Source organism: Ambystoma mexicanum, chromosome 1p (assembly GCF_040938575.1).
Source record: "Ambystoma mexicanum isolate Mex_15411 chromosome 1p, UKY_AmexF1_1, whole genome shotgun sequence".
Lineage (NCBI taxonomy): Eukaryota > Metazoa > Chordata > Amphibia > Caudata > Ambystomatidae > Ambystoma > Ambystoma mexicanum.
In genome coordinates this window covers 216005304-216028310 of record NC_090921.1, presented here as the reverse complement: position 1 = coordinate 216028310, position 23007 = coordinate 216005304, and the positions used below count along the sequence as shown (strand labels likewise).

The following is a 23007-nucleotide window of genomic DNA, read 5'->3' as shown; positions in this document are numbered from 1 at the left end:
CCTCCCCACGTCCCCACCCTGCCCTGCTTCCCTAAAACAAAACTGACCCTCTCGCTCCACACTTAGCGGCTGGATTGGAGCTTTGTGATCCAGTCCGGGCGCTCTTCCAGCCGCTGCCTCCATAGAAATGGAAAAGGGACAAAGTGCCTTTTCCAATGGCAGCGGCAATCTTTTTTTCCGGGAGACTGGGCTCATGCAATATGCGCACAGCCCATCACTTGAAGAAAAAAAAATTAAGCCATTTGCATCACAGCTGAACCCCAGGGTGCGACTATGTCAATCATCCCACGTCGGGGACCAGACAAGCTGTTACCAGCCATGTCCGACCCTGACTCAGGGCAGATTGCCATAATATTGTGTTAGAATAGAAGAAATTGGGGTTAATGCCAAAATATTCAGAAAGCTCCCAAGTGAAAGATGACAATCTCTTTTTTTTGCACTTTAGGTTAAATCTTCTTCCGAGGTATACAATTGTGGGGGTGAGACTTGGGAAATAACGTTTGGACTGTTTTTGTCGAATCAGGCACATACAGAAACTTTGATCCATCTACATTCACATTGTCCACATTTCAATGAATTAAGATATCAACTTTTTGGTAATTGGAGAAAAGGTATGAACATTGTAAAACTGAGAACTTTCAAAAATACATATTGGCAGGAAACCAGGAAACCAGGAATCTCTCATTTTAGCAACTCTTAGGCTAATTCAATTAATCCTAAATCAAGAACTAAATGATTAATGGAAACTTTAATTATGTTTTGTTGTTAATTTGGTTATGGGACAATAACAATGACATTTAAGTAATAGTATTTTTTTAAAGACTGAACTTTAATGAAATTTCATGATTAACCGCATGAGTAACAAAACGCTTATTGTTAAATGTTTTATGTCCTGAGTTTTGTATTCTATAGGACATATTTTTTCTCTATTGCATAGGATTACATTTACAACCAGAACACAATCAATAAAAGAATATTACATATTACATATATTCACATAATACAGCTGAACATATAGGGTATTGTGGCAACAAGGACCACACCCTTAGATAGGGAAATTGGGAGAAAGCCTGGGCAGTGTTTACCTGTGGTGTAAACTACTTCTTTCCACCAAGTTGGTCGAACTCTTTAAAATCTGCAAGGAGCTGGCCAATCCTTCTGCAGTATCCACCTCTTCTCTTCCCTCCCAGGACCTCTGTACCACTCAGGCTTCTCACTTCACCACTAAAACTCAGGATATCCTTTCCTCCTCTACCTCTTGCGGCACCCCTCCAGCCACTTCCCCCTCTCTTCCTCCTTTCTTCTCTTTCTCTAGTGTAGAGGAGCAGCCAAATGCCCCTGCAGGAAGTCCTGCCTCCCCTACTGCCTGTATGCTGGAAGCCAGAAATCGTGCCATGCATGACGCCAGTGGTTCTGCCTATTCCACAGAGAGTCTTTGAGAAAACGTATCCATTGAGAAAACCCTATTTGATGTATCCTCATAGAGATGACTCGGAAAAGGTCCCCGAAGGAATATGAAGACGAAAGAAAGAGAAGTAGGCGACGTCACCAGAGATGAGCGTGACGCACTGAGAAGAGTGGTTGAAGAAAAGGATGTATAGACCTAATGGAATCTGATGACGTAGTAAAGAATAGAGTAAACCTTCATGTGCGATGTGAAGATTGCACGTGTGAAGAGCACTGCAAAAAATGCAAACCATTTAACAACTGTACAGATGCAGCAACACAAGTAGGCTAAGTAATCATGAAGGCTGGCTATACGTAGTGAATAGACCGCAGGTGGTGCCGCTATTATATAGACTTCAATGTCACAATTTTAGTAAGCTCAAGTCCATGAAGAAGAAAGTCAAAGCTGTATTGCAGCAAGAAAGAATCTGCGAATCATGGAAGGACCGAGAAGGGCTCTCTGGCCTGGTGTCAAAAGCTGGAGCAGCCAAGAACTGGTTATCTATCCTTGAAGAACAGAGAACGTGAGATGCTGATTCATCTCTTGTTAAGTTGCAAAGAAAGAACACCAGGACTGCCAAGTTTATTAATTTAAGACAATTAAATGCTAGAAAATTAGCCGAATTGCGGTCTCCTGTCACGTGAACCAAGGATGGAAATAGAAATTGGGCATGCAGTCCAGTACTGTGATAAGAGTGTGCCCACACTCCCTTACATTCCCAGAGAAGAGAATCTAGTGTAAGGCCAAGTTCAAAGACAGTTCAAAGACAGTCTTCATGGCAGAAGGCATGGGCAATGAGAGACAAAGGGCTAATTGGGTGGGAAGCAAAGTCATGTCCACTTCCCAGCACCTGGGTATGAGCTTACGTGCTGCCGAATGTTCTAGACAATAGCACAAGCATGCCAACCAGTTATAGAGGGCCGTATAACGAAGGGCCTTATAATTTAAGAGCCAATAGTATTCTGTGTACTTATTAACAGATGAGGATGACTTGCACTAGAGGCAGCCTTAAGTTGTCCACCTGACTGTAGAGACCCAATCACTACCCAATCCCTTATAGAAAGTATACGTAGATGTGCCCTTTAAGCCTATAACAACTCTGCGTAGGTTTTCTTATTTGCCACATAGTATGACACCAATCATTACACATTTTTTGTGCTCAAGTGTATTTTTATGTGATTTGCGTTTAGAGCTCGAGTGAACGTCCGTCGATGTCCGTTTAAGACAAGTGATATTAAAACAGTCGAATGAGACTTTGCCAACTTCCTGAGTCGGTCTGATTATTTGGTGTAAGAGTTACTCTGCATCCCATCAATGCATGACATGTTACTTGTTAAGAACTATATGTTCATATGGTAGCAGAGGATAGTTAAAGACCCATCGACCTGTTAATCTCCAGAGCTTCGGACGATCGTAAATCCTCCACCATCTAGCCGGACGATCGTAGGGTTTCCTGTGTAGAGCGGCCGAATAGAAATCTTGCAAGAAAATCAAGACGGTGGGCAGGGTCCCTCTTTGACGAAATCCCTACCTGGTTTCCACAGGCGCTTTGCGGACGGAAGCCGAAAGTGGTCGGTTGGAGTAGGAGACAATACCAAAGGCCTTGAGTCAAATGACCAAATGGTGAGTAGATTGAGGGAAATGGCAAATTAAGGGAACATTGTTGTGGTCATTTTAAAAGTAATGAGAGTAACGGGAGTAATGGCAATATTGTGTGAAGAAATAGAGATAGCGCCTAACGAGTCCTGACTCAAGAGAGTACAGAAGAGGTCGCTTCACACCCCAGCGGTGGTCCATAGGCTACATGTAAAACAGGTTTTACATAAGGAGACAAGCTAAACTCTGTGATCAGAGTATTAATTAGAGGCGAAAGGAAAAAATGGTGATCACCGTAGTTTAAATGTGAAAAGTCGACTAGCCTGTTTGTGAATTTGTGTGAAGGAAAGGTGTCAAGGAGTGACACGAATTGTAAAAGAATTGAGATAAAAGATAAGATGTTATATTATCTATCTAGCGAAGTGGTTGGTACCAATCTAGAGGTAGACAAAGAATATTGAAAAGATAGAGGTTTTGAGCAGCGATTGTTGGAGCATGCTCATATTTTTTGTTTTTGGTGAAGATATTTTTATAAAGTCTGGTAAGTATTGACAGTCAATTGAGACTTGTCACAATGGAAGATATCACTCCTCTGATGTATTTATGTAAAACATTGCCAAAACACATGCCCAAGCTCAAGCAGTATAGTGCGGAATGGGTGAAAGTCTCGACAGATAAGATGTTCATGCCATGGCCGCAAGGGGGATCGTTGTGAAAAGCGGTATTGCAACACATGATCACATACTTGCACGCTGCGTACAAGGCAAAGAGTTAGTAGCTATTATAGAGCTTTGGAAGATGTACCAGGAAGAGAGGAAGGATCCACCACCTGAGGAGTGGATGCATAATCAGTGTAAGGAGGAAGGTATGAGGCCTTCTGCTCCCCCTACCTCGCATGAAGTGAAAGTCATTGATATGGAAGACGAAGGGTTGTATCCATTGAGGGACCTAAAAGCGGTGGCAGGGTATAGTAATCCGATATGCGAACCACCGGCTTGTAGCAGTGATGATAGTCCAGAAGAAAGTACAAGAAAAGAGGAGATATTTAAGATCACACAAGATAAAGAAGAGAAAAACAAGCAAATGTATTGACAGAAACAGAAAGAGAGATGAAGAGATGGAAAGGAGAGAAAGATAAAGTAGATGAGATAATGCTCGTGCAGAACAAAAGGATGGGAGGACAGATATTACTCAAACTAGATGGCAAAAGCATTGAGGAAGTAAGGCAAAGAGAAGACAAAGATGAATAGAATAGAAAAGAAAGGGAGCATGAAGAAAGATTGAAGGAAGATGAACGCAAAAGAAAGAGCAAAGAGCGGCGAGAACAGATGTATCAGGAGGAGCAAGAGAAAAAGCAAGAATGGGCAGAGGCGCAAAGGAAGTACAACAATAGGCCAATAGCAATAGAAAATATGGACAGACGAGCCTGGAAGAGAGAGGGGGAGGAAGCACATAAATTAAGGGACGAAATCATACAGAGACAAAGAGAAGAAGAAGAAAGGAGAGCGGAGTGAGGAGAGAAGAGATAGGACAAGAGGAAGAGAGAATTAGAAGGGAGGCGAGAAAGCAAAGGGAATAAGATGAAGAGTTAGAACATAAGCGGAGACAACAGGAGCAGATATTAACCACATTCAAAAAGAGCTAATGGTGCCAAGTCCAACAATACGATGGGACAGAATGGAAGAGTTCCTTCCATTAAAGGGAGCAGCATCAGGGGCATCTAGAGTAGCGCTAGACGAAGAGTACTTTGATATAGGATGTATCAGGGATAGGATCGATAAGGCCTGACAAGAATTAAAGGAAAAGTAGCAAAACTAGAAGGCGGAGGAAGGGAGAGCAATCCTGGCATTTCAATTACAAAGCGAAGAGGAGAATACATTCAGCTTTGAGCATAGAGCTTTATCCTTAAGCAGACTGACCTTAGATAAGGGTGAAGGGGACAAGAGTCACACTAGTTGGGGACTAGACATGTCAGTCGAGGAGAGAGAATCCTTCCGTGGGGAAGAGGAAGGAGGCGTATGTGCCCCCGAGGGAAGCCTGCAGACAGACAAGGAAGTAAGATGGTTGGATCTGGAACAACCTAAGGACAGGACGCCAGATCCCATACCATATCCAGAACGTCCCAGAGGATGATCATATAGTGAGAAGGGAGAATCACTGCCATATGTGAGCAGGTTATGGTTGCTATCAACGAGGAGACGGTCCGGGACTATTGTCCTTGCCATGGATAGGCAGACAATGGGAGCCGATTGCGGGTTAGGGTGTACGCAGTTTCCCTTATTGGAAAAAGGGGGAGCAAGACCACAGTATATTCCATGGCCGCAGATGAATAAGAATAATTTACGATGCAAACTCCTGAGTTTGACATCGGGTTCAGGAAAATGGATTTATGAATTAGAAAAAATGACAGGATGAACTATGTTGGCCATTGGAGACATTAAGGGTCTCTTGGCAGCCATTATTGAATAAAGAGCTGATGACATATGGAGGAGAGCAGGCTATTCAAGTGTGACAGCCCAGAACACAGTGCAGTATCCTTACACATCAGATATGGGTGCAATTATGACACATGAGATGAAGGAAGATGGACTAGTTAGACGGTCTTCCCCTGTATGTTGGATCTGTGGGATGACAGGGCACATTGCACGGTTATGTGGGAGCCAATTGAATGTACAGAATGGCCAGTTCTCAAGAGGGGGGACAGACCATTTCCACTATATAGCACACAAATTAGGGAAGGGTTTGCCCAAGATCAGACAGTGTATCAGACACAAGCTACGCAAATGCAACAGGCACAGCAACCACAGCAAGCGAAAATTAATCCACCGTTAATCCACCTCAAGGACAGTTGCAACACTCCCCCATGCAGACACAACAGTATGCAAACACAGGACAATTATTGACACCTAGAATAGGAGGTGCCACTGTAATGGGAGGGTACCCTTTCACAGGTACAGGGGTGTGCATATACCCACAATAGGACAGCTCACAGGGTGACTTCATGTGTTCAGTACTTTCTGTGACACCAGACCCCCAAGAGGAACCAAGGGTCGATGTGACAATAGGAGGCAAATCTTTTCATTTTTAGTAGACACTGGAGCTACTCGCTCAGGTGTACGAGAGGGAAAATATCCAATGTCGGGAATTGCTATGAATGCTCGAGGGTTCTCTGGAGCTACAAGTCGATTAATTTTTTTTACTGATGAATTACCAGTCACTATAGGACATGCCTGTACCATTATTGTATTCACGGCAGACAACAGTTAACATTCTGGGAAGAGATTTAATAACAAAACTTAATATAATGATTTATTTAACTGATGAAGGGATAGTGTGTTCCACTGCTGGAATACACTACATGAATGTGGGCAAATTTATACTGGCGTTCACAGGGCAAGTGGCTCTGCGAGGCGTACCAGTAGAGCCAGAGGTTTTTCTTTATGGGATGAGCATTCTAGTAACATGGCTACCTGGCTTAGTGAGAAAAACGATGAGGATACCTGATAAATTCTTGTTTAGACCACAGATACCTATGGACGAAGAGGGGGAACAGACTATCCCTATAGAATTAGAAGCAGCCATAGTACGAAGGGAAACAGCAATGCTTGAAGGAACGGATGATGAGGGTAGACCATGGAGGACAGTGATACTTCTTGAAGAAGGGTGCAGACTGACTGACATTACCGATGATGATATATTTAGAGATGATCCAGCAGACGATGACGTGGTGTTCTTTATGCACATCACATACTGGATAAGGATAGAGAAAAGGGAAGCCCCACAGCGAATGGCAATAATGCAGCAGCATCCAGCATTTTTTTAAGAAGACTTGGACAAAGTGCCAAGCATCCTTTGGACCACAGGCCACTATGACGTAGGTTTATTGAAGGGTATAGGGGATGTTAAAATAAAGCTGAAGCCAGGGGCAATTTTACCTGGAACAAGATGGTACCCTATGTCTCTAGAGGTTAAGACAATTTCAGCACTGATGGAACAAGGTGTTCTGGTGCTATCAGAATTACTGTGTAATACTGCAGTGTATCCTGTGACAAAATCTAAGGGCGGGTCATGGAGATTCATACAGGAGATGAGACCGATTAACCAGACTGTAAAGGCAGAGTTTCCTTTAGTTCCTAACCTGGTGACAATACTATGCTGTATCCCGGTGAAAGAACGATATTTCACGGTGATTGATTTGAAAAATGCGTTTTTCTCAATCCCGTTGCACAAGAACTGAAAAGACGCGACTTCATTTATGTTCCATCACACTCGTCTGAAACACACTTGTTTGCCTCAAGGGTACTGTGAATCTCTATCTATCTTTAACACAGTCCTCCAGATGGACCTAGGCAATGTTGATTTGAAAAGTGCTGTGGTACAATATGTAGATGACATTTTCATTTGTAGCACTACAGAAGATGAGAGCCGACAAGACTTGATTTGGCTAAAGACTATCCTAGCAAACAAGGGATACAAGGTAGACAAAGAGAAGCTGCAGTATTGTCAAGAAGAGGTGCTATACATAGGGCAATTGATTTTGCATGAGGGAAAAAATGTGACACATGTAAGGGCTGAAACCTGCAAAACCGCACACAGTAAAACAGAAGCAACAATTTCTGGGACTATGTAATTATGTTAGAGCCTGGGTGTATGATTATAGTTCATACACTAGACCCCTTTTACAGCTTTAAAGAAAGCACAGGTGAACAAAGTTACAATATAATGGACTGAAGAAATGGAGGAAGGATTTGAGGGGTTGAAAAAAGCAATTTGTACAGCTCCTGTTTTAGGGATTCCATATTATTCAGAGAAATTGCATTTGTTCTCTCATATAGCAATGGAACAGTCATGACTGCAGTGCTTACACAGAGGACCACATTGGGGTACAAGCCTCTAGCGTATTATAGTGGGATTTTAGACCCAGTTATGAAAGGACACTTTCCGTGCAAACAGTCATTGGCAGGCACCGCATTTGCAATTGTCAAGTCTACAAGTATTGTGATGGGCTGCTCTATGACTATTTTTGTGGATCATGCTCTGTTTGCCATCTTACAGAAACCCAAAGGCACATTGACATCTGAGAGAGCTTCAGCCTATGAAGTAATGATTTCAAACCCAACGATCAAAATTGTCAGATGTAAAATAGTGAATCATGCCACTTTTATAGCTGAGCCAATAATAAAGTGTGACCATGTGCATGATTGTGCGAATTACATTGAATTCTATGATAATATTCCTTGCATGAAGGAGAATGCATTGTCAGGAGGGGAAATTCTCTTTATTGATGGTTCTTTGAAACATGATCAGACAAGTGGAGAAAGGCATTCCTGGATAAAGGCATTCCTGCGCAGCTGTAATAAGACATAGAGCACATTGCGAGTTTGAGATTGTAGAAATTGCCAGACTACCGTCTCACTTTTCAGCGCAAGCAGCAGAATTGGTAGTGCTCATTGTCACACTTGAGTAACACGAAGGGCAGGAAGTGACGGTGTACAGTGACTCCGCCTACGTGATGTCAACTGTACATGCAGGTCTAGTCCGGTGGAAAAGGAGGGGCTACCTCCGTGCGAATGGCACTCCAGTGCAGCACGCATCCTTATTTGACAGGCTTATTAAAGCACTACAACTCTGAGTAGCCATAGCGGCCATTAAATGCACTGCTCACACTAAGCGAACAGACTTTAATTGTTGCGGGAATGAAGCCGCAGACGTAGAAGCCAAGAGGGTTGCATATTCCCCAGATATTTCAAGTTTTGTACACCCGAATATCAAGGAGAAGGGAGTTACAGTTATGGTGATGCAAGAAGAGTTTAATAAATGACCAATGGTGAAGGGGGTGTTCCTTATCCCTCACAGAAGCACTATGGCAACAGCATAGTACTGGAAAGACGGTGATGCCAGAAGCATTGTAAAGGGTAGCGCTTGAACAGCTGCTCTACCCTGTGCATGTAACTAGGGAAAGTCTTTCTACAACAATTGTGGAAGACTGGTTTATTCCAAATTTGTTAGAACACATTTCATTTTATGTAGTAAACTGCATCATATGTTAAAAGACTACCGGTGGGCATACACCGAGAACAATTACAGGAGTAATTCCTCAACAAAATGGTGCTTTTCAGCATTTACATATTGACTATGTTGATATGCTGCAGGTGTGTAGTGGATGCAGGCATCTGATAGTGGTGGTGTGTCCCTTCTCTAGTTGGATCGAGGCAGGTCTGTGTACACACCCTGATGCCACTTGCGTAGTGAAGTTTCTAGTATGTGAAGTCTTTCCAAGATGGAGTGTGTGCGAAGTGCTGAGATCCGATAATGGGCCACATTTTGTCAATGAAGTATTTGAACGGATAGGGCTTTTATTGAATATTAATCATACGTTTTCTTCTGCTTATCACCTGCAAGCGAACGGAGTATGTGAGAGACTCAACGGCCTCCTTAAAGAAAGTATTGCCAAACTCAAACTGCCATTTCAGAAAGAGTGGCTATATTTCCTGCCCTTAACTTTATTTGCCCTAAGGAATCAGGCTGGTTCGGACCACCACCTCACACCCCATGAAGTAGCGACTAGGAGGCAAATGAGAACACCTCTTACACCTCCATCGAGGAGTAGAAGTGATGCTCAGAGTACAGCAAAAATGTTAGGAACTGAGTTACGTGAATATTTAACATGTATGACCTCTAGCAACTCTCTCATTTCAGATCAACTGAAGCGCCAGGTCTCAGAACACAGATGAATATCATTCAGCAACCGGATCTCTTGAACTATTATCAGCACCCAAATTATTTGCTGGCTATTTTATCCTAATTAGAAATTTTACCCCAAGGTGACACGAGACACGTTTTAATGACCCATACATTGTTCAAAATGTCACTCCCTCAGCAGTAAAGGTCCAAGGCAGACGGGCTTGGATTCATTTAAACGACATGAAGTAATACACTAGCAAGACCACTCAATCCCCAACTGTCAATCCAGAAGCAAGACAAATAGAAGAATTTCAGCATGTGCGGACTCAATCGATGACAAAGAAGGACGATAAATCAACGGGCTGATTGAAAATGCAGATTGCATTTGGACTGTGACTCCCTTTGGACAATATTTATAGATATTATAGCAGGCGTGCAAACCCTTGCCAAAAGTCACAGGAATCTTTTAAAAATCAGACTTTAGAAAGTTGTTGATGTATCACAAATATGCCTAATCTAGAATTTTAATTTGACGATTGGAAACCCGAACAATTTCCAGACTTGTTTCTCACTGAGTTTCTATTTGGTTGAATCTATGGTACTAATAAACGGAGATGCTCACAGACTTGTTCTTGCTGTTTTTATATTTATCCTTCAAGGATATCCTGGTCTTTTCAAAAGAAACATTGATATTCTCACTTGTTTATAGGATCCTAAGAATGGCCCTGTAATCAGAAGGCTGCTTGTAGCAATAGTAGAGGAAATATTGCAGTTGCCAGATTTATTGCAGCTGCCGGAGTAAATGTGTTTTTTCCTTAACAATTGAAGTAAAAATTAGGAATGTTGAAGCTGGTAAGATTTTAGGGAATGATCAAGGCCAAGAAATTCCAAAATGGCACAAGTGGTGGAGATTAATATGTTGGTTCCTGATATATGTATGTGCAACTATACTTTGTGTCTTTCTGTTTCTCCTGTTTACCATTCCCTGTTATGTTGATGTTCCTGGTAAACTACTTTGATCCTCCCCACTCCAGGAACTATTGTTGATTTGCCCATTACCGATGAGCCAAAACCCCTTGTGCTGTCTTCCCATAGTAAAGCTGCTTTAGAGTTGTTTCCTTGGGCTGCAACCATTCTGCCAGGGAGACAAAAGAGAAGAGTGGAGGAAGATAATGAGAGGATAAATACATACTTCAATAATGCAACACACTTGGGTAATAACATGTGGTATCAGCACATAAAAAAGGTGGGAGAGAGAACATCTAAGGAGGGGTGCTACGTGTGTTCCCTCATACCTTATGCTTTATAGACCTCTAGAATATTCATAGCCATAGAAGTATCAGTCAAAGAAGCCCATTGCCTGATGCACCTTGCACTTTGTCTGACAAGAGGACAGTTCCAAGGCAGAACAGCATCCATAGTGTGGATGAATAAAGCAAAATCTCAAAGAGAAGACAATTATGTGCAAGATTTAAAGACAAGAGAGAAGCCAGAAACTAGGCATCGAATAATAAAATATGAGCAGCCTGGAATGGAACTGGAATGAAGGTCGAAGAAAATAAGAAGCAAAATTGCCATGGCAAGAATGAAAAAGAGATACTGATATGTTGGGAAAGAGGACAATAGTACTTTAAAGGAATAGTACTTACTCATGAAGAATGGGTTGATGGACTGGTTGTGTGCAAAGCAGCAGCATTGACCGGAGAGTGGGAAGCAGTTGTGGAAAATGCAGAAAAGGAATGCAAAGATCAATGGCAGAAGAGTACATAATTGTTGACATGGGTTGACGATCAAGGAGGACCATTGCAGATACTACCCCTGAAGGATGCATCCTTATGTTTCAGAAATAATGGAAAGAAGAAGGCTAGAGAAAATTGCCAGTGTGGGCACATTTTGATGTACCTGGTATCAAGGAAGGAACAGCCGTCTTGATGGATCATTATTGGGCTTGTGGGATCAGAGCCTACATGAATCTGCGCAAGGATTGGGGAGGAACGTGCTCCTTAGTGCTTGTTCCAGCGTTAGTAATTCCTCAGAGTGACCGGAGCATTGGTGAATTTCCAAAAGTAGATGCTCATTTGAGAAGAAGAAGAAAATCGCTTGAATTTCTCAATCGAACAAAAAGAGGGAATTACTTCACGGCACAATCAATAGAAGCCTTTGATGCTATCCCATATGAGCACAGGTTGCTCATCAAGACTGTTTCAGCATTTACTACTATCTTCATGACTGGGATCCAGATGATGGCCAATGCAAAGTGGTTACAATTCACTCGCTGGGAGCTTCTCTGGACAATCCACACCCCCCTAACAGGATTCAATGCTATCAAGGAAGAGTTGAGGGCCATACGACTAATGACCCTTCAGAACAGATATGTCCTTAATATGATAAAAGCGATGGAAGGAGGAGTTTGTGCCAACATCGGGTCATCCCGTTGCAAAATCATACCTTATTACGATGATGAGAATGGAACCTTGACAGAGGCAATAACGTTGGTAACAAATCTGCATAATAAGATGGAAGACGAGACAGACCACATCATAGATGATGGATGGTTTGCATCCATTTTCTCATGGGTCCCACAGTGGATGGAGAAAATCTTCAAGTTTCTGGGAGCAATATTGGTTATGGAGAAGTTTTAATTCTTTGTGATCAGGGTGAAAAATGCACAGTGCAAGAAGACAACCAAGAAAGCAGTGGGAATGAGTATCATAATTGATGTTGAATCATGGTCTGGACCCACGAATTGACTGATGAAGAAATCAGAGAATACGTAAAGGCCAGTATCTTAGCACCTGAGGGAGCAAAGTTCCTGTATCCAAAGAACCACAAGAAGTACATGGGGCGATGGGTCTATTGTAGTCCAAATGGACAGTGCAGTCAGATGACCTGGAGTGTGGACAAAAAAGCAATTCTTCAAGAAAAAGTTCCACAAAGTGGAGACTAATGAAGGTGTGGTCGTGAATCAACCAGAGGGGGGGACTGTAGAGGAGCAGCCAAATGCCTCTGCAGGAAGTCCCACCCACCACTGCCTGTATTCTGGAAGCCAGAAATTGTGTCATGCATGACACCAGTGGTTGTGCCTATTCCACGGAGAGTCATTGAGAAAAGGTATCCATTGAGAAAATCCTATCTGATGTATCCTCGTAAAGATGACAATCTCTTGGAAGAGGTCCCCCGAAGGAACATTAAGATGATAGAAAGAGAAGTAGGTGCCGTCACATGAGATGAGTGTGGTGCACTGAGAAGAATGGTTGAAGAAGAGGATGTATAGACCTTATGGAATCTGATGACAAAGTAAAAATTGAGTAAACCTTCATGTGCGAAATGAAGATTGCATGTGTGAAGCGCACTGCAGGAAATGCAAACTGCTTAATAACTGTACAGATGCAGCAATGCAAGTAGGCTAAGTAATCATGAAGGCTGGCTATACATAGTGAATAGACTGCAGGCAGTGCTGCCATTATATAGAATATGGACTTAAGTGTCACAATTTTAGTAAGCTCAAGTCCATGAAGAAGAAAGTCGAAGCTGTTTTGCAGCAAGAAAGCAGCTGAGATTCATGGAAGTACCAAGAAGGGCTATCTGGCCTGGTGTCAAAGACTGGAGCAGCCAAGAACTGGTTATCTATCCTTGAACAACAGAGAATGTGAGACGCTGAATCATTCCTTGGTAAGTTACAAGGAAAGAACACCAGGTCTGCCAAGTTTATTAATTCAAGACAATTAATTGCTAGAAAATGAGTGGAATTGCAGTGAACCAAAGATGGTAACAGAAGTTGGGCATGCAGACCCGAACTGTGATAAGAGTGTGCCCACACTCCCTTATATTCCCAGAGAAGAGAATCTACCGCAAGGCCAAGTTCAAAGACAGTATTCATGCCAGAAGGCATGGGCGATGAGAGATGAGGGGCTAATTTTGTGGGAAGTAAAGTCATATCCACCTCCCAGCACCTGGGTATGAACTTACATGCTGCTAAGGAGCCGAATGTTCCAGATAAGGGGGCCATATAATGAAGGGTCTTATAGTTTAAGAACCAATAGTATTCTGTGTACTTAACTGTTGAGGATTAAATTGTCCACCTGACTTTAGAGCCCCAATCATAACCTGATCCCTTATAGAAAGTATACTTAGATGTTCCCTTTAAGCCTATTACAACCCCACATAGTTTTTTTCTTATTTGCCACGTAGTATGACATCACTCATGACAAATTTTTAGTGCTTAAGTGTATTCTTATGTGATATGCGTTGAGAGCTTGAGCGGACGTCCGTCGATGTCTGTTGTAACTCCCTGTTTTAGACAACAGATATTAAAACAGTCAAATGAGACTTGCCAACTTCCTGAGTCATTCTGATCGTTTGGTGTAAGAGTTACTCTGCATCCCATCCATACATGACAGATTGCTGATTAAGAACTATATATTCATTCTGACAACACCTGACAAGGTTTCTAGACAAGTCTGATCTATGGAAGTGTCGTCCAACAGGTGCTCCCCTGCTCCTCCAGAACCATAAAGAACCATATTGACACCCTTGCTCCAGCCTTGGCCGATTTCTGCAATCACTTTTCGTCACTGGATCTTTCTCCTCTCTCCTCAAGCACTCCCTTGTGCACCCCCTCCTTAAATAACCTTCTGCTGATCCTACCTGTCTGGCAAACTACTGCCTGATCACTATCACTCCTTTCCTGGGCAACCTCCTGGAAAAGATGGCCATCTCCCAGCTTACTCTCCACACTGAATCTGTTGGTTGTCTCAGTTACATTCAGTCTGGCTTCAGAGCAGCCAGAGGAACAGAAACTGCTCTCCTGAACCCCAGTAAAGAACTGCTCTCTAATCTGTCCTCATCCTCCTTGACCTTTCCTCTGCTTTTGACAAGGTCAACCACTCCATCCTGATCAATCTACTCTGTGAGAACCTGGGTACAAAGGATCAGGCTCTGGAGTGGCAGATCTGCTTCCTCTGGGACCGACCCTTCCAGGTCCAACTTGGTTCCTTTCTCTCCACAACCTTTCTCTCCACCTGTGATGTCCACAGGGCTCTAAACTCTCACCCTGGCTCTTCAATGTCTACTTGGCACACTTGGCCCACCTGATCTCTACCTTCTCCTCTAACTTTGTGTTATGCGGTTGAAACTCAGCACTCCTTCCGGCTCACCTGAGCCTCCTCCACTCTCCTCTATCGCTCATTCCTGACTGTAGCCGCGATTCAGGATTGGTGCACCTCCAACAGCATCTGCCTTAATGCCAGTAAGATGGAGATCCTTCTCATTGGGACCTGTGAGAATCCTGAAGGTGTCTCCCTAACTAGTCCCTGGTAATCTGTCATCAAGTTGACCAGGACACGTCCATCGCTATTTGATCCAGTTCCTAGAGGTGGACCAGAGAGGTAGGATCACCTGGATGGGAGGTCCTTGGGGAGTGGACGTGGGACACCTACGGGTGAGACCCAGTATCCCCCTTCTTTCAACACCTTTTCCCATCCTACCCCATAGAATATTCCAAAACACTGCACCCCCTTTTTCTTGAACGAACACTTGCACACACCAGGAAAGACAACGGATGAACACCAGAGCCGTTTACCTGACATGTCCCAATACAAGGGTCAGGCAAAGTCAAGCAATTTACCAGAAACACACACCCCTGACGCCCTTTCCCTTCCCCACAGATATAAAAGGTGGAGCTTGAAAGCACAGTACAAGCAAGGCAGACCGCAGAATGACTCAGCTAAGCGAGTACAGCAGTCCAAGAGGAGGAGAAAGGTGGCAAGAACCGAAAAGGGGGTCAAGGAGAGAAGCGACCTTACCCTTTCGATCCGAGCCCGCAAAGCATCTGTGGAAGGAATCGTAAGACCGCGAACAATAGCCAGTGTTTGTTGCAACAGATGTCAACAGTACACAGGACCCTCCTCCGCTGAGGCCAGGGAGAGACGCTCGCCAACGTGGTACCCGTCTTGACTCCAGAGACAAGAAAACCAAGTGGTTCATCACAGCCGGTGAGTCGAGGGGAGATCCTATAAGAAACCGAACTGTGTTGAGCAAAAGTAGCAAACAGCTCATTGAAGAAAAATACAAAGGACTATTAATACAACAGGGGAAAGCCAGCTGCAGAGGAGTACAGCACCACATTGGTGCTCACTCGAGAGATTCTGGGCAATTACCCTATTGTTGAAACTACTGTGACCAGAAGGCCTTGGAAACACTACGAGAAAGGGGTCAAAGAGGTCTAGTAAAATCCTCTGTACAGTCGTAAGTCTTTGACCGGCAGAAGTTGAAAAGCTAAGGTAAGTGAATCCCACATCATAAGAAAGTAGAATGATTTGTGTGTAATTGGCAAGAGTGAACCTGACGGAGGGATGTCAATGAAAAGGGGCGAATTCTAAAGTCCCGATGAACAGTGTGCTGATATGAGTGAACCTGACATAGGAAGTACACAGTGAACTGTTTAAAAAGACAATAAGGCTTGTGAATGCAAAAGTGAAAGTGTTCTGTGAAAAGTCATATTGAACCTGACAGAGGAGGCTGAGATTCGAGAGGGATCGGTGCTCAGCAGAGGGAGACCCATGGGTGAAGAACCATCACCGTAAAGTTGAGTGAATAAGCCACAGTTAACCCGACGGAGGGAGGCTGAGATACGAGAGGGGTCTGCGCCCGGAAGAGGGGGACCCAGGTGTGAAGAACCCTCACCCTAAGTGCCATAAGGAAAGAATTTTATTCGGTTATGCTGAACATATCCGGTCATTGGAAGTAGGATATCTAACTCCCGAAGGCCCTGATATAGCTAAGAACGTGTATAGTAACTGAGACCCGGAAGAGGGGGATCCAGGGGTGGAAAGTCATCACCCCAATGACATGTGAATACAACCGAGAATTTATTTGTTTATATATGGTCCACAAAGGCAAGAGACTTTTAGGAGAAAAGAGACTTGACCATCGACGGTCCTAATATCTGAGAACAGAACCGTTGTCTCGTGCTGGGAAAACCTGAGAGTGTGTTGTGATTAGGAGTCCCACCTTGTCCTGTGCTCAAAACATGGGGAAGGGAGGCCCTTGATTTACTCAATCCTGACTTATCATTTGAGAACACTTCTGTCTGACTTGTGAACTTTAGCCCAAACTCTTTTGTATTTAGCTGTAAGGGCTGGCAATAGGTTTTTCTTAGTATAGGCTCTTTAATATGACAAGACATCACTACGACTGCCTTATTTTTCATTTGATGGTGGTAGCTTTCTCCCATCTCGTCTTTAGGTTTAGAGTTGGCATTTTTCTAACCTGCAAACCTTGAGCTATGATCACTTGTGTCTGTCTTTACTGTTGCCACCATGAGATCCTTACAGTCCCCTGCTACCTCTTTCCCTCTGGCCGCCCTCCTTCGGTCCTCTTCCTTTGCCTTCCTGTGAGGCAAAAACCTTGCTCTCATCTTCGACTCGACCCTCCCGCACCTCACACACCTTGCCAGGAAGGCCCACTACCAGCTGCACCGCCTCAGAGGTATTCTTCCTTTTTTCACGTTCCCCCAGAAGCTCACTGTCTCTAGAGCCATGGTGTTCTCTAGGCTGGACTACTACAACAGCCTCTTTCCCAAACTTGATTCCTCTACTCTCTGCAACTATTCTACATTAAGACTGCAAGATTTATCCTTGGCCTCAAGCCCAGCGACCATATCTCTCCAGCCCTGTAATCTCTCCAATGGCTCCTGGTGGCTGCAGGGATCCAGTTCAAGATCCTCTGCATCGCCCATAAGGCATTCTGGGTCCGGGGCCGGGCCCACACTAAATCCAACTCTCTTCCAAAATGCCTTTCTCCTCGAGCCCTTCACTCAGCTGCCTCCAACTCTGAGGGTTAGATGGTTCTCCAGGCAGAGAGTGGGGGGTAGATGTGTCTCCTCTACAAGGGCCTCCCTCTGGAATGGCCTAACTGCCCCTCTCCAAATTGAATCAGACCACCTGAAGTTCCGGAAGTGGCTCTAGACCTTTCTTTTCTCCTCTGCTTTCTCTCTCTCTCTCTCTCTCTCTCTCTCTCTCTCCCCTGCTGACCACCTGTCTGAGGGGACAACTGGTTGCTTGGTTACCCTCAGCGTATCACTGGGTACCAGGCTCCTCCATGATCAGTCTTCCCTGCTCTGCCCCCGAGCCTACAGCGCACTGAGGAGCTGTAACTGTAACCTCTACAGTCCCCTGTCTCCTTAGACTTAACCAGAGCCACGCTGCCCTGGCTGCACTTACTCAGAGCAATGCTGCCCTGATTGCACTTCCTCCTTCCCTCTCCCTGACACTTCCCCTTCTCCCTTCTCCCTGTACTTGGCATTGCCGCACTTACACAAGGCCTAGTAAGATCGTTTTGTCTTGTCCTCCCTCTATTTTTCCAGCCCTTGTCTTCTCACATCTAGAAACACTTGTGTACAGGCGCGTATTAAATGGATTATCAAGTGGATTATGTGACGAATCTGACATTTTTGTCACGGATTCCTAGACGGAAGCCTCTCTTACGTGGCCAGGGGAAGGCAGAAGCTACCCAACTCTGACCCTGGGGGTTGCTATCTGTGGGAGGACCACATGGGACAGGACAAACTCCAGGGATACAAAAAGAGACTAAGTCAAGATAACACTTCAGTGACAAACATGTACTGTTGCAACATTCATAAATGGCTTACTGAAATATAGACACTGATTTCCTAGGTTTTTGTAGCCCAAAAATGAATTCCGCACCCCACCTCCCATTACCCCTTTTTGTGTACTGAGACGCGGAAGAGAGGAGTGATGAGAAGGACTGGGCACGAGAAACCCACGCCATGGTCTAGTCATTGGAGACTGCAGAGAAAGACTAGGTCATTTAAAAGCAACACAGGTGAACCGAATGCAGGAGAACGAGAGAGCAAGAAACTGGAGAGGCACCCAATTAATGCTGTCACTGTGGAGGACGCTGAAGACAACTAGGCTACAGAGCGCAGCGCATAGGCCAACAGACACAGTGTGCAGACGAGCCCGACTGGAAGAAGTTTACTGCTTTTCGACAACAGGCAGCCAGAGCTGCCAAAGTCAGAGAAAAGTGACGCAGGAAACAAACAACTTACTGGACGCAAGACCAGTCAATGGACCGGAAGCACGGATGCTGGGTTAACACAAGGGCCCTCATTACAACACCGGGGCTAAACCATGGCGCTATTAGCACCATGGTTGATGCCGGTATTGTAACAAGTCCGCCATGGTGGAATGGGGAAGTACCACCCCATTCCAAGGTTGGCGGGGCGGTACTTCCCCATTTCACCATGGCCCTTCCCCATTCCCATTTTCACCCCATAGGGCATAATGGGAATGGGGAAGGCGGTAAGTACGGTACCGCAAATTGCAGTACCGTACTTACCTCAGAAGTCCCTTTGCGGATCCCTTCTTTAACGGCTGGTATAGACCAGCCGTTAAGGTCGGGTCCCGCAAAGGGACCTCGTAATTAGGCGCTAAGGGGTTAACGGCTCCTCAGCCTTTTACGGTGCCGTTAACCCCTTAGCGCCATGGTCGTAATGACCCCCAAGGAACGCTGAAGACGGCATCCACGACTGGTAAGCCCAGAGAGAGAGAGAAGTTTACCGGAGAGCGTTTAAGTGAATACTGTGTACCACATACTATTCTAGAGAGCCCAAGTGAATATTACTGACACGAACATTGTTACGTAAAGGCAAAGGGACTATTACCAATAAGAAAATGTTGAAGAAACAAGCCTAAGTAAAAGCAAAGTGAATATTACTGATATGAACATTGTTAAAGGAACAAGCCTAAGTGAAGGCAATGCAAGTATTACCAAAATGAACATTAGTGGGTAAAGGGCCTAATTAAAGGCAGTGCAAGTATTTCTGACAAAAGCATTGTTGAGAGAAAGAACCTGAGCGAAGAGTAAGTACGCACAGTGTTCAAAGTGATGGAAGTAAGAAAGGGTCGCTGACCAGATATTGGAACAATGTTGTAAATTGGATAAAAGAGAAAGTCAAGCAAAGAGCGGAGAAGCCCTGGCAGGTTAGTGAATCAGGCAAACAATGAGTCTGGGACTCACACCCAAGCAAGAAATTGATGAAACCCTAGCAGGTGAGTAAACCAAGGGTAACAAGTATAAAGGATAAAAAGGGAAGGTTCATTCCCCTTTTTCAGGAACAAGGAACAATACCCTGGCAGGAGAGCATACCAGGCAAAGGAAGAAGGATTGCGAGAGGTGAAGGGGTCCACAGCCCTATATGTGAAAGTGTGTATCAGATAAGGGAAGACACATGCCCCTTTAAGGATTCAAGAAAACTATGCAAGAACTGTGAGAAAACATTAGCAAGATCACTAGAAGAAATCTAGGGCAAGGGAAGCTCCTTTCCTGGTAGAACTTTGTTTTCTTTCCTTTTGAGCACCTTAGAACTCTATGTTTGGAAATTACAAAGTAAACTATATGTCTATAGCTCAAATACATCCTAATTTTCACCTTATATTTGGTTTAGAATGTAAGGGTCAGTTTAGGGTTTTCGATGCAGGCTGAAGACTTTGTTTAACATCCTGACACACACGTTTGGTTGTTTTGTTGAGGTAGGGATACCCCTCAGAGTTAAAGATTGCTAAGATTTCCCCAACCCCTCTTATTATTTTGATAACAGTTTCTAACCAAACCCTAAGATGCCACTGTCTCAGAGTCTTACTGCTGGCTCCTTACAATTAGTAGTTCTTAAGCTGAATGTTGTATGTAAGAATGTGTAAAGATTTAACAAGGGGTGGTCTACTGGAGTGAGTGACAGGGATGGGGTGTCACTAGAGGAGCAGATCTAGAATCCAGAGTGGTCTTGCTGTACACCCCACAGGTTTCTAAATGGAGGGGACCTCGGAGATAATTAGCTCCTGCTTGTACCCTAGCAGAGCCTGGTTAGCTTGACATCAACAGCTACCAGGAGCTATTTTTCGCTCCCCAGGCCAAATGATGCCAGACAAACACACCTATGTGAATTAACTCTGTGCATTTGGGCCAATGTATACGTAAACATTAGTAAACATCTATGATATTTAAACCGTAAGGGGTCACAAATAATGGAGAAAATGATAAGTTTGCATCTTCTATGGAGGGTCGAATTGCAGAACGCTATGTACTAGCTCCTTGCCCTGCAGTGGTAGCTCCTGGTCACTTGTGAATACTGGAAACCCAGGAGTGGCTTTCAGCTCCTGCTTAGCCAATATTCATTTCGAGCCCTGCCCTGGTCTGTTATTGATTTACTGATGGGGCTATGAAGGAGTGGGAGGGAAAGGAGAATGGTCTCACTACACGGTATGCTGCTGTTTGACAGACTCGATATTCTATATTTTAGGTGTCTACATTGGGTCATTTCTACCAAATACAAATGCTACATATGTATATGTGTGTTTGGGGATAGGAGAACATGGAAGTGGGGGTTGCGTTGGTGTGGGGTAGTGAAGGTGTGCATGGGGGCTACTCATAACAAGGTTGCATTAAGGTCAACCAAAATGTAGACTATCAAATGACTGTCAACAATGTAGAACCCTCACACACAGTTCATCACTTAACTTCTGTATCCTGGTATGTGATCTGGCATTGCCTTACATCAAGTGAACTACTCCAGTGTGGACAATGCTAACAAGCCTTAGTAGCCCACAGTGCCACAGAAGATGGTTACACACACCATGGTCACTGGCAGGGTGCAGCCTAGCAGTGCCCACGCAGCAAGATGTTACACTTGCCACGGTTGACAGGAGACCGTATGAATAACACTCACCGATAGTGATGCTTGCAATTGCAATGGCTCCTGTGATGAATTTACTAGACCCTGCAAAGGAAGCAGAAAAACATTAGGTTAAGGAAGGGCAGCAGCAGTGGGATTCAAAGATAAGATCCATAGATTGAATGGAACATGGGTCAGCACTGCCTCTTAGGAAAGGTACACTCGGAGTAGGACTGCTGAGGTTCCAGCACTCACTCCCACGTAAGGAAATTCATACCTTCCACTTAGAGAAAAACTGCTCGGCTCGCAATGCTGCCAAACCTGAAACTTTTTATCCTTTGCCAAAGGTAGAGTTTGAACACTGTTACCTTAAGCAAATATAGTAAAAAGACTTCCATTTATCACTGGGAATAGAAGTCTTTGTACTATGACTATGCTTAATGTGATATGTTTTGATCCAAACTTGCCCACGTTTTTAAGCATTAAAAGGTATTTTCACTTGCTATCTGGTATTATTTAATTACTGTGTCAAATTAAAGCACGTTTTGAGATGACAATATCACTGTTCAACTATGTCTGTGATTAAAGTAAGAGCGTGCACAGCTAACTCTCAGGCATTTTACCCTGGGCAGAACAACCATAGATTAATTGTAACAAATACTGGCATGTTGTGGATAATCCATTGCAGCTTTGTTCTTACAGGGGCAAATTTGGGCATTTTTGGGGCAAAAGGCAAGCAGGTATGTTCTAAAGAATGCAAATGCTGGCATTTTGGTCCAAAGCTATCATAGGTGTATTCTTATGTGGGCACATTCTGGTACAATGCAGCAAAGCCATCTCAGATGTGTTCTTACAGAAGCAACTTTTAGAATGCAAGGGCAAAGCCCTCAGAGGGGTATTCTTACAAGGGTAAAGCCCTCGTAGATGTATCCTTACAATGCCACATGCTTACATGTTGGGGCAAAGCCATTGCAGGTATGTCCTTACAGGAACACATGCCAGCATGCTGGGGTAAAGTCATCCCTGGCATGTCCTTAAAGGGGAAAATGCCAACATTTGGGTCAAAGCCATCACAGGTGTGTCCTGTACATGGGCAAATGCTGGCTTTTTGTCTTTACAGGTGCAAAGGCTGGCAATATTTCAGGAAATCTATCAAAAGCGTGTTCATACAGTAGAAAATTTCAGCAATATTAGGGCAAAGCCAGCATGAGTTTGTCCTTACAGTGGCAATATTGGCATTACTTTTTATGCTGTTTGTAAAGTTGATCTACAATGTGTTTCAACTAACAGTCGGGTATCGGTTTGTTTTTCTAAACGTGTACTGCATATTTATTCCTGCGAGTAGTCATTTGTTTCCATTTGCCCTCATTTATTTCCATTGATAGAACATCCAGTTGAAAACATTGCACTCTATCAATGACCAGAAATAATACAAAACTAGTAATTTAAAAAGCAGAACATTTCTGAATGAAAGTGTTCGGTGCAATCTAGCGGCACAGCCACTCTGATTTTGCTATACCACTGAACACATTTTGTTTTGATTCATGCCCTTTTTTTCTTGTGTCAATTTATTGGTTCTGGAATCAGA

At 43.9% G+C, this 23007-nt stretch overlaps 1 protein-coding gene across 4 annotated transcripts in view; it reads right to left on the bottom strand.

The window, feature by feature from the left end:
* The window catches only part of LOC138567894 (transmembrane protein 272-like), a 235437-nt gene that overhangs the window by 47126 nt on the left and 165304 nt on the right, over nucleotides 1-23007 (bottom strand). For all 4 annotated transcript variants that reach the window (XM_069646399.1, XM_069646398.1, XM_069646394.1 and 1 more), the window contains exon 3: nucleotides 21474-21524. In XM_069646399.1, coding sequence (XP_069502500.1) covers nucleotides 21474-21524 — 51 coding nt within the window. The remainder of the gene's footprint in view (nucleotides 1-21473; nucleotides 21525-23007) is intronic.